General features: G+C 35.8%; 1 protein-coding gene across 1 annotated transcript in view; it reads left to right on the top strand.

Annotated features, from left to right (window-relative positions):
• Positions 1-13,094, top strand: part of LOC125230683 (xanthine dehydrogenase) — a 16,196-nt gene continuing 3,102 nt past the window's right edge. Inside the window, exons 1-3 of the mRNA XM_048136270.1 lie at positions 1-160; positions 9,571-9,725; positions 10,864-13,060. Of these exons, the coding sequence (XP_047992227.1) occupies positions 86-160; positions 9,571-9,725; positions 10,864-13,060 (2,427 nt within the window). The 5' untranslated portion in view covers positions 1-85. The remainder of the gene's footprint in view (positions 161-9,570; positions 9,726-10,863; positions 13,061-13,094) is intronic.

Below are 13,094 nucleotides of genomic sequence, written 5' to 3' on the forward strand. Positions count from 1 at the left end.
TCTTACTAAAGGGCCAAGACGTATCTTATAATAGATTTATATATTATTTTTTAATCGAAACACAGTCGTGAATGTTGATAGAAACATGGGGTTATTGAATGCCGATGAAGAAGTAGATGAGGTCAGCACGGAGCTAGTGTTTTACGTCAATGGAAAGAAGGTATGTTTTTCTTACTGTGGTTAAATATATATGTTTTACGGTGGTGACCATCGCCTCATTTTCTTAATCATTTTGTTCACATTTTGGAGCCATATGATAAATAGTAAATAGGTACTTACGTAAATAATAGGTACCTACGTACTTAGGTATAAACTAAGAGGTAAATTTACAAATATGTATAAATATTTTGAGAAATTTTACATAACACCCAATGCACAGAGTGAGATAAATAACTATCATATACGGTTTATCATACCTAAGCATTGTTTTGTTATCGTACAAGTGTTTCTAAAAGTCATACCTAGACATCATTATTTATTTCACTTACTTAATTACCTACCTCCTGCACAATACCTATCAGTACAAATGGATTGCTTCGCACCTCATCTGCGGAAGTAAATTACCATGTGCAATATAATTTATACATATGCCTAATATTATTCTCGGCATTACACACACCCATTTTAATATTTACGTTACTATTATAATACTTAATACATATAATATGACACTACGTACATTACGTCCTATACAAAACACCTTGTATGTATTAGGTTTAAGTGATAGGTAAGCACCTTTTTAGAATAAAAAAATGCGCAAATATTTGCTCAAATTATATTTATCAGTTAATACGGTATTTGCGTAGGTATCTTAAAACATAGTAACTTGTATACATGTTGCATCAATCGATTTAAGAGGAATGTTTCTTTGCCACTGACCCCGATAATACTGACCCGCTGCTCTCCGCGGCAAAATAAGTATCGGCGGTAGTGTCATGGTGTAATCTATACTTTATAAATTTATGTGTTTATATTAAGCGTTTTTTGGCATTTATATTTACCGTTATACCCAATTTAGAAATCGTCAAAGCATGGATTGTTTTATTTCGTTTGCTTACGTCCTTTTTAACGCGTATTGTTTAAACTATACGATTTTCCTGCTCGCGGACTATATTTGAATTGTAACATCAACATTTTCGGACTAATTAAATCCCTACTTTAACAATTTCAATTTACTTTAGTAAATAACGCATCAAACGTCAATTTTATTTCGGAAGTAATTTTAATATACCTTCCTATAGGTATTCTGATAAGATTGAAATTTATATTTACATTGATTACAGTTCATAGCGATTTCATAAACAAATAAATAAATACTAATAAGTGTAAGTAAATGTATGAACTTGCACTAAAAACGAATCAATGTGCGAACAGGTCAAGATCAGGTCCGATTGAACCTGATATGATATCGTACAGCACGTTGTGATCGACGCGTCATGCTCTGCTTGTGGTGGTCCGAATACTCAATGATATTATTTAACTATGAAATAAAGTCAACCACTATAAACTATAACTATTATGCTGCTATTGCATATAATGAATTTAAAATACATCCCGATATTTCGAACGCTGTAAAGGGTTCTCAATTTTAAAAGTATCGCGGTAACCGAATACGATGTTCTTCTTTACCGAAAGAATCTCAGAATATTACCTACTAAAATATTCATTCATAATGCTTTTAATAAATAATGAAAATTATTTTGTTTAATTTTATATATTAGTGTGTGTTAATCCACTTTGAAATACTTAAAACCAATACAACAAATTTTCATCGCATGATTAGATAAATAAAACGTACCTACCTACGTACTTACCTACGTATATACCTACCTACGTACGATTAGGTATAGTCCTATTAGCCCTCCAGTAATAAAGTTACACTAGCCTTCCACGCATGCTTGAAGTAAATATTCCATTTGTACCTTTAAACCGTATATACAGGGTGATTCATGAGTCGTGAGCAGGAGTGAACAGGGTACTGGGGAGGGTCACACTGAGCAACTTTCATAATGGGGCAACACTAAATTGTGATAATCGCCAAATTATTGCATTTTTTTCATAAAAAACATAAGAACTACATGTAAATAAAGAGTATTGTATTGTACATGTACCGTAGTCCGTCCGTCCGTAGGTAATACTTAGTGCGTTTTCACATTATCCGATCCGATATCGGAAGTCGGATTAATATACCATACATTATAGGCGCCATCTTGGATTTTTTCTATTGAAATCCTTCCGACATCCGATATCGGATCGGATAATGTGAAAACGGACATACATAATTATTTATTTTACACAAAACACAACTTTTTACTTTACTGTAGCAAGTCAAGTGTAGGTACCTAGGTACCGTGTTTCTCGTGTTAGTCATGCTAAGTGAACCAACCGCAAGATTATAATTACCTATGGGTAAGTCCTACTCAATTATTTACGATGCTAGTACACATATGCAGTGTTTTTCTTTCGCGAAATTCCTCTATGAGTATTATTTATTTCCCTCCTAAACTACACTGTGGGCCTGAATAAACAGAATTTTAACAGTGTATTTCTGATCATATCTGACTACAATGTCATTATGAAATATCAGGATTTGGCTTAGATTCAAGAGATAAATTACATCTTTCAAAACTGTTTATGACTGAAGTTTACACCACTATGTATTCTAGTCTTGTCATATTAATAGACAAGATATTAGTTATAAGAAAATAATTTTTAAGAAAAAAAAAAACCGCCTTCCTTTGGGGTTCTGGTGATAAATACTTTCAAATGTTGGATTATGTTATCAATTCGTCTGTATATTTTTTAATGTTTGTTATTCGATATCTCCGTCATTTCTGAACCAATTTTGAAATCTGGATGATTCTGAAGTACTTACAGATGAGAATGATTATCAGAACGGAACTCTAACCAGGGGCGGCTCACTCTTCATCAGCAGTTCCACTGCACCAAATGTCACTGTTCTGGACGTAAGTGCATGCTGTTCTTATAAAAATACCAAAGTCACTATAAGTGTGCCGTTCAGATTTGAGGAGTTCCGTTCTGACCATCATCAGCAATTCCACTGCACCAAATATCACTGTTCTGGACGTAAGTGCATGCTGTTCTTATAAAAATACCAAAGTCACTATAAGTGTGCCGTTCAGATTTGAGGAGTTCCATTCTGACCATCATCAGGAGTTCCACTGCACCAAATGTCACTGTTCCGTACGTAAATGCATGCTGTTCCTTTAAAAACACAAAAATCACCATATGTATGCCTTTCAGATTTGAGGAGTTCCCTCGATTTCTCCAGGATCCCATCATCAGAACTGGGTTCTGAGAAAAATGGGACCAATCTGTATGCATATACATTCAATCAAAAAAAAAAAATTTCAAAATCGGTCTAGTAACGACGGAGATATCGAGGAACAAACATTAAAAAAAAAAACATACAGACGACTTGATAACCCCTTCCTTTGAGATTTGGAAGGCGGTTAAAAAGAAAAACTTTACTAAAACCTCTTACTCAAAAAAAAAAGAAAAATAAATCCAAAACATAGTTTTTTTGTTACGACTACATGTATACAAAAAAAATATTTTTTGTTTGTGTTTACCTACACAAAAAAATGTGAAGTTAAAATCTTTCGGGTTATTCAGGCCCACGGTGTATAGGTACCTACTGGTACTTAGCATTAAAGCCGTAATTTAATTTGTTCCTGTCGATATGTCGTACCTACATCCTACATGAAATAATATTTGTTTGTCAGCAGTATGCAAGTATGCAAACTAATTTCACAATAAAAAGCGGGGATAATATAATATGCATTATCATATTACTATGCATAACAATCACGTCACGGCTTAAACAATAGGTACCTAATCTACCGGTAAATTGTATACGAGCAATTATTTGACCCCCGTACTGTAGACACATCATGTATTAACAAAGTTCTAAAGATTAGGAGTATTAGGACAGTACTGTGTGCGTAGCCGAATGCACAAACGCTCACGAAACGCTCACGATTATCTCTTTCGTAGCTATCTCTATCGCTTTTGCGTATTGGCGCGACAGAGCCAGACTACATTTCTGCGGCATTTCGGTGGCGTTTTGCGTCCCAGAAATGCTATTCGGCTACGGGGCCTGATTTATTTACTGGACTAAGTAGCATAAAATTGGTATTACCTATATGTCCATGGCTACTTTATTTTTAATGATAAATCTATATGTATATTTAATGCAAACAGTACAAGGTTAGACGGAATTAACTAGTCGTATTAGTTGAATAATGAAAAGGTTGCCCTCGTAGCTGAATGGCAATCGTCGACGCCAGACGCAGACAGAAATGCAGTCTGGCTCTGTCGCGCCAATAACGTATGCGGAATGAAATCTGGACAAAGTTTTGATATCGTACAGAGTAAGTAAATAAATAAACTAAAATAATGTATAAATGCCAGATTAAAGTTTACATATTTGTCATTTAAACTGGTAAGTTTCATGAGTATTGGATTCCTTTTCTCGAAATGATGGTCAATCGAGAAGGACGACCTAGCGAAACTGTTTGTAATTTCTACATACCAATTTTCTGTGACCGAATGCAAAAGCCCGAGGAAAGTTTTGTAGGAAGGGTTAGAAGCTAACAGTCAATTTATAATATTTTTGCGTCCTTTATATTTACAAAAACTACCGCAACAAAGCGTGGTTCAAGAAAACATTACAGCATTGGCAAGTTTTCTGGGAGAGATTTGATTAAAAGAAATGTCGGCCCCCTAAGGCACAAAATCTTACAGAGAGCTCGAGACAGCATTCGAATGGGGCAGCGAAAATGATAAATTTTTATCTTGAAGACATGAGTATCGATACACATTCAAAAAAAGTTAGACCTATAGTCTTCACTACATAGTATAAAACAAAGTCGCTTTCTCTGTCCCTATGTCCCTATGTATGCTTAAATCTTTAAAACTACGCAACGGATTTTGATGCGGTTTTTTTTAATAGATAGAGTGATTATAGAGGAAGGTTTACATGTAGGTATAGTACCCGTGTGAAGCCGGGGCGGGTCGCTAGTCAAAAATAAAATAAAAAACTTTGAAAATGCTGCTACGCCGTTAAGTCAAAAAATGTAAAAAACAGCTGTTTTTGCATTTCTGGGTTTATGAATGACTAATAATATGTCGAGTAAATGGAATTTCATGACTAGAAAACTATTATTTTGAGAACACTAATGATCCTACGGACAAGAATGTGAAAAATGTCGAGCATACGAAGCTTCTTTAAAAAGTTATCACATGGAAGATAAATTTGGACCTTAAAAAATGCTAACATTGGTTTTGTCGACACCGATGGACATAAAGTATCACAAGTTCTGTTAGAAGCTTCACATTGGCGAAAACTAACTCTTTTATTTATCGATATTCAATACATAATTAAGGTGGCTCGCTTTCCATACAAAAAACATCTACCATTTATTTAGTCACCGCACACTACAACTAAATAAAAATATGCGCATACATCTACTATACATTATCCATCGTCGCAGTATTGAACGAAATACATTGTTTCATACAGAAATCATGGACAAATCCATGTGAATTTTTTATTAATTTTACGAAAATGTGCGTGCCAAATTTTGTGTACAGACACAGAGCCGTCATATTTCGCGCATTTTTAGTTGACATTGTCATCAGTGACACTTGGCTCTTGACAAGTAATTATTTAAAGATATTGGTTTACTTAACTCAAGCAGACTCAGAAATAATGACGCATTTTGTCAATAAAGATACATATCGTGTATTTCGATACTGCTAGTGTAAATCGAAATGGCGTCTCGGTCAAACGCATTGACTATGAAGCAGACGATCTCGAGTTCCATTCCGGAGTCTTTTTTAAGCATTTGAACTTTTTTTGGATTTATTAAGTTTTTTTATATTTTTTAATAGAATAAATATTCTATTTAAAAAAGACTCTTACTATATTTCTTTCCTATTTTTTATTTTCATACAAAAATACAATACAATCTTTATTGTGCCTTTGTTGATAAAATAAAATATTACACGTCAGGTCAAGTACATAGGTCATAGTGTGGGCATAGTATTAGTAATGTGCTGACTTCCTTACATTTACTGAGCTAGTTGACCTATGTTATTGTTGTGTGAATGTTTTTCTTCAACAACTAAATAGTTATATATATGAATATGTATGTAGGTATGTGGGTAGCTTTTGCACATTGTAATTTTTCCTCAGTCACCCGTTGAGCTCAGAGACCACGAACGCTGTAGTGTTCGAAACGTCGGGATGAATTGTAAATTCATTATACACGATTTAATCCGTTTTCATAGTTTTTATTTCATGAGTAACTATCGCGGTAACTGAAGACAATATTAACTAAATGGTTACAAATAATAATTATCATCAATATAATCTGGTCCAGGCAGGCAATTATGGTCGCGCGATAAATGATAAAACATCTGGCCGTCCCTATAATCGCACTTACTAATAGTGCGACAGGGACGGCCTGATATTTTATCGTCTATCGAGCGACCATGCTACCCGTGCTGTACTAGCTTTTGCCCGCGGCTTCGCTTGCGTTATAAAGAGACAAAAGTAGCATATGTCACTCTCCATCCCTTCAACTATCTCCACTTAAAAAACATGTCAATCCGTCGCTTCGTTTGGCCGTGAAAGACGGACAAACAAACAAACAAACACACATTATCTTTGGTGAAACAACGAATTCTTCCACTTCAGATTATAGAGTAACCAGCTTTTCCCATTTATAATAAACTAGGTTTTGACCGCGGCTTCGCTCCCGTAAGAAAGAGACAAAAGGTAGCCTATGTCACTCTCCATCCCTTCAACTAAATCCCCTGAAATAATCACGTCAATTCGTCGCTCCGGTTTTGCCGTGAAAGACGGACAAACAAACAAACAGACACACACCCATTCTTACTTGTAATTTTAGTACGGATTTGACATTATTATTTATATTTAAATAATTATATACGTATAGCCTAATTTCGTCGGTAACATCGTGTTATGTAATGGCGTCGTTGGTGAACAGTCGCCTGTCACGCCGTGAAACTGCGTTCGAATCCCGGGATTCTATAAACTTTTTGTATTTTTTTTGGATATAAATTTCCGAGAATTTTTTTGACCGAGCAAGAATGGAGAGCCGAAGGTATCAATTTTATCTTAGAGAACATATTGATTTTTTTATTGTCATTTTGATTTTCTATTTATTAAGTTGAGATATAAAACACAACTTTTGATACCCTCGCTAAATATAATATATTTTCGAAATTACTCCTTAGATAAAAAAAGTCCACTTGAGTTTTTAAAGCACTACGATACTCAGTTAACTATTGCATTTTCATTTACTAATTTAAGATTTCAAAAAGCGATTTGATTACCCTTGCTCCATCGAAAATAAACAATTAGAAAAAAAAATCATTCGAATCGTACTTTAGAAACTAAAATTTATCTATACTTTTTGGAATTTTTTAAAATATCAGATTAGGATAATTATGTTAGAAATTCTGAGTTCGACGAACCCAAAAATTATTACCATGTAAGAGGTTTTTAATCTTTTTTGTGGAAAACGCTCAGTAACTACTGTACGAGTACATATACATTTATGTATAATAATAAAACAAAAAATAGTGTCTCATAGTGTTGTGTTCCTGCCGGTGAGTAAGGCTGCCAGAGCTCAACGAGGGTGCGGGGTGCTGACGACGGGAGGACTTACGGAACTAATTTGTTCCGTCTATTGTCCTTTGAGTCGTCGGCAACCCAAACCCTCCTTTGAACTTGTACACTCCTTTTTGCTGTGCACACACAGCAAAGGGGAGTGTACAAGTTTCTAATGGGGCGGCAACGCGCATGCGACACTCTTTGAGTTGCAGGAGTCCATAGGTTACGGTGACCGCTTTCCATCAGGCGGACCGTATACTTGTTTGCCACCGACGTAGTATTAAAAAAAAGAGAAAAAGTCCTGGATTCGAACCCAGTACTTCCATGCAAATCATGCGATAACACGTATTTACCGCAAGGCTATTTAAACAAGCTGTCGCCGCGTGAAATTATCGACTAGAAGGAATACAAAAACACTGTTTGTATGTGTGAGTGGTACTTAAAAATAGTGTAAAACAGTAAATTTATCTACATTAAGGGGATTAACGTTACAATGAGAAGTTGAATGTATGTTGTAATACGTCAATTTTAATATTAAATGTTCGCGAAGCATAATTGAAAGTATATAAATGCCTGTACGACTCCACAAAAAAAATAAGACCGGTAATTTGCAGATTAACGCCATCTAACGCAGCCTGAGCTTCGGGTAACCTAGGCGAGCCACCTTAAAATCACGAAAGATATCAAAAATAAACTATGTTATATTAATTTTATAAGACATTGAATTTTGTCCAGATTTCATTCCGCATACGTTACGCAAGAGCGATAGAGATAGATACCTAGTTACGAAACTATTATCATGAGCGTTTGTGCATATGGCTTACATACCATGAGCTGAGAACAAGTTTGCGTGACAGTAATTTACTAATATTTAATAGATTTTCACCACAGATTCTAATCATTTTCTAAAAACCTATAATAATTAAAGTTTGTGGTCTATAAATAAAAACAATAGATTACACAATATTAACAAAGATTTTATTGATTGTATATATAATTAATAATAATAATCTTCGAGGTTAAAAAGGTACTCACACGTTTCTCAACATTAACGAGGTAATTAGAGAAAATTAAAATTAAAGAAATATATTATAAATACACACTTGTACAGTAATTAAATTTATACACCATATTTTTATTGAATTCCGTTATCTTCGGCATATATGTAGTTAGGTCCATTATAGGCATAGCATAGTTAGTTATTTTATTCGTAACTTTTTCTGAAAAACACCATACACCCGCGATAGATGTTACATCAATTGCTATTAAGAAACGAGCTTTGTGTGTTCGATATGCGATTGACATGTCATAGTTTTGACAATTACTTAGTGTGAATTAATTAATTGGAAAGCCCGTTTTTCAATCAGCAATTAAAGTAACATCTATCGCAGGTGTATGGTGTTTTTAGAAAAAAAATACGAATTTAAGAAAACTAACTATGCCATTCTGTTACCTATAATGGACCTAATATATGTCGAAGTTAACGGAATTCAATAAAAACACGGTGTATAAGTACATATTTTATAACTAAATAACAGCAAGAGTTAAGACACTAGTTTCTTAGTGAAATTAGCGGAAACAAAAGTCAATCGCAGATTTGCGGAATAAATTATCAATCATGTGTACGTTTGAAAAAATTCTGGTGTATAAAATTGCACCAATCCACATTGACCTTTGATTTTAGAACTAGGTAATATGGCTTTCGGTCGCGTCCGGGTGGTTTCGTGTGCCCGGTGCCGGGCCCCGTTACACGAATCCAGATTTGTGGCTTATTTAGAACTGGTATTTATGGTCCGAATAATTAAAATCGTGGTAGCTGGGGCTATAAACACGGATGCACGCGGATAGGCGTGTAAAACAGATATCGCAAATTCTACTTAGGTAGTCTTTAATATAATTTTCAGGTAGTGGAACCGAACCCAGACCCGGAATGGACGCTGCTGTGGTACCTGCGCAAGCGGCTGCGCTTGACCGGCACGAAGCTGGGCTGCGCCGAGGGCGGCTGCGGCGCTTGCACTGTCATGGTCTCCAAGTACAATCGTGCGGAGAAGAAAGTTGTGTATCCTTTTCGTTAAGCCGACAATAACATATGGAATAAGACTATGGGAATGGGGAACGGATTATTAGCGTAATCAATTGATAATTAGCACACACTGAAGTTTCTAACTCTTTATGGCCTTTATAAGTAGCGGTCGTGGTTAACGGATCGGATGATAGAGAAAAAATACAATGTGCAATATCACCCACAAACAAAACCAATGAAGCATAAAAGGCTGAGTGATTAAATGTAAAATCGATTGAATATCTGGTTATAGGTACATTAGTTACATTACATACAACCATTTCAAGTTGTACCTCACTTTCGGGCGGGACAATTTCGACTGGGGGGTAAATGCAACGAAATTTGAGAATCTGAATAACAATGAAATATATCTGTGTCGGACCCGTTTAGATTTTTTGGCTAATTGTTACTGATCTTGAGTATCACACCTTTTTTTTGAGCCATATTGAAAAAGGCCGTTTTAGAAATTTTTGATTGGCTCTGGCGTCTTTTAAAATAAACATAGCAAAAAAATCTAAACGGTCCGACACAGATAAAAATAATAATAATCTGTGTTAAAAAAAATCATTGCTCTATCTTCAAAAACCAGGGAGGAAATAGTCGAGAGCGTTTGTATGGAGAATCGACCTGTATCGTATCGTCTTAACCAGTATTCCTCAATTTATGTATGTTATTGTTACACAACACAATTTAACCTTCAATCATTTTTAGGAGTACTGTAAGTACTTGTTAACAAGAAAGTGATAAAGTTTATCTTTGATACAGTAAGGCAGGCAGGCCTACATATTATAGTGCATTCCAGTATCTTTGTCAGTCATTGCAAGCTTCTTCTTCAGCTTTCATACTGTCTGCTTTTGGCTGACTGTACTTTTCTTTTCAAATGTAACTAATGTTCATTGAGACATATGAAACTGTTAAAAAAATCTTAAACACAAAATAGATTGTGTGACGCAACGTGTTTTCTGCTTCTTTGAATGGCGGTAATAAGTGGATCTTACATGCAAGTTAATAAAAACTAACAAGTTTGACACACTTCCCGATATACAAACAGATATGTCCACGTATGATTTTATAAAAAAAAAAACAATAGGTATAACTTTCTATTTGAAATATAAGAACCTTCATTCTTATTCAGTCACTTGGCAGTTAACGCCTGTTTAGCACCAGTTTGCGCAATGCACGGATTGGCAGTGACGACCGTCGAAGGGATAGGCTCAACTAAAACCAAATTGCACCCCGTACAAGAACGAATAGCCAAAGCACACGGGTCACAGTGCGGATTCTGTACACCAGGCATCGTAATGTCCATGTACGCACTGCTCAGAAGCTGTAGCAAAATAAAATACTCAGACATGGAAGTTGCTTTCCAGGGCAACCTGTGCAGATGCACGGGCTACAGGGCCATTATAGAGGGATACAAAACGTTTATCGAAGATTGGGAGTCAGAGAGAATAGCTAACGGCACGCCTAACGGATCTTTGAACGGAACTTCTAATGGAACATCAAATGGTGCATGTGCTATGGGAAAAGATTGTTGCAAAAATAAAGATAAAGAAGAATACAAAGGTGAAACGGAGTTTATATTTGAGAGGTCGTCTTTCTTGCCATATGACCTTAGTCAAGAACCAATATTTCCACCTGAATTAAAATTATCCTCAGCTTACGACGATCAATACCTAATTTTCAAAGGTGAGCGTGTGAAATGGTATCGCCCAACTACACTTAACTCAATGCTACAACTGAAAGAACAGTTCCCTGACGCTAAAATAGTTGTTGGTAATACAGAAGTTGGTGTAGAAGTTAAGTTTAAACATTTTGTGTACCCAGTAATAATTATGCCTAACAGCGTCCCAGAAATGAACAATATTACTGAAACCGAAAACGGATTTACCATTGGAGCTGCCGTAACATTGATGGAAATAGAAAACAATTTTAGAAAAGCAATCGATATCCTACCGAAGTACAAGACTAGAACTCTTAAAGCCATTGTGGATATGCTGAATTGGTTTGCGGGCAAACAGATTCGGAATGTAGCCGCTGTAGGAGGCAATATTATGACAGGAAGTCCTATATCTGATCTGAATCCGATATTAATGTCACTAAAAGTAAAACTTAACCTCTTGAGCAAGAAAGAAGGCCATCGTTCTGTATTGATGGATGAAACGTTTTTCACTGGATATAGGAGAAACGTAGTAAAACCTGACGAGATATTATTGTCAATTGAAATCCCATTTTCTTCGCGGTTCCAATATGTAAAAGCATACAAGCAGGCCAAAAGACGAGAGGACGATATAGCTATTGTGACAGCTTCTATAAATGTTGAATTTGAAGATAACACCAATATTATAAAGCGCATGAATATGGCTTTTGGCGGCATGGCCCCGGTAACTACTATCGCTACTAAGACAAGTAAAGCCTTACATGGACTAACATGGAATGAAAACATGCTGGAAAAGGCCTTTGCATTCATGATCGAAGAATTACCACTGGCACCCTCAGCACCTGGAGGAAATATTCAATTCAGACGAACTTTAACCATGAGTTTGTTCTTCAAGGCATACTTAGCAATAAGTAAGGAAATGGCAAAAGATTATTTACACGAAGATTTCATAATCCCATACCACAGCAGCGGTGCTGAACAATTTCACGGTGTCATGCCTAAAAGTTCCCAATACTTTGAACTTGTTGGTGACAAGCAATTGCCAAGTGATGCCGTGGGAAGACCACTTACTCACATGTCAGCTTATAAGCAAGCTGCCGGAGAAGCCATTTATTGCGATGATATGCCTGTCGCGGAAGGTGAATTATATTTAGCTTTTGTGCTGAGTACGAAAGCACATGCAAAATTACTCTCAGTAGATCCAACAGAGGCCCTGAAACAACCAGGGGTTGTGGCATATTTCTCTGCTAAAGACATAACTACTGAACAGAATACGATTGGCCCAATATTTCATGATGAAGAACTGTTTGCTACAGAGAAAGTTGTAAGTCAGGGCCAAACTATTGGAGTTATTGTAGCAAAAGATCAAACAACTGCTCAAGATGCTGCCAGAACAGTAAAAATAGAGTACGAGGAAATCCAACCAATTATTGTCACGATTGAAGATGCTATTGAGAAAAAATCCTTTTACCCGCAATATCCAAAAACAATTCGTAGAGGAGACGTGAAAAAAGTATTTGAAGACCCAAACAACATTATTATTGAAGGACAGTGTCGTATGGGCGGTCAAGAACACTTTTACTTGGAAACACATGCGGCTTTTGCCATTCCTAAAAAAGAAGACAACGAGTTGGAAATATTCTGCTCCAGCCAGCATCCATCGGAAATAGCAGTATGTATTTTTACTATTTCTTATTTTACTGGCC

The sequence above is a fragment of the Leguminivora glycinivorella genome, chromosome 1 (assembly GCF_023078275.1).
Source record: "Leguminivora glycinivorella isolate SPB_JAAS2020 chromosome 1, LegGlyc_1.1, whole genome shotgun sequence".
NCBI lineage: Eukaryota > Metazoa > Arthropoda > Insecta > Lepidoptera > Tortricidae > Leguminivora > Leguminivora glycinivorella.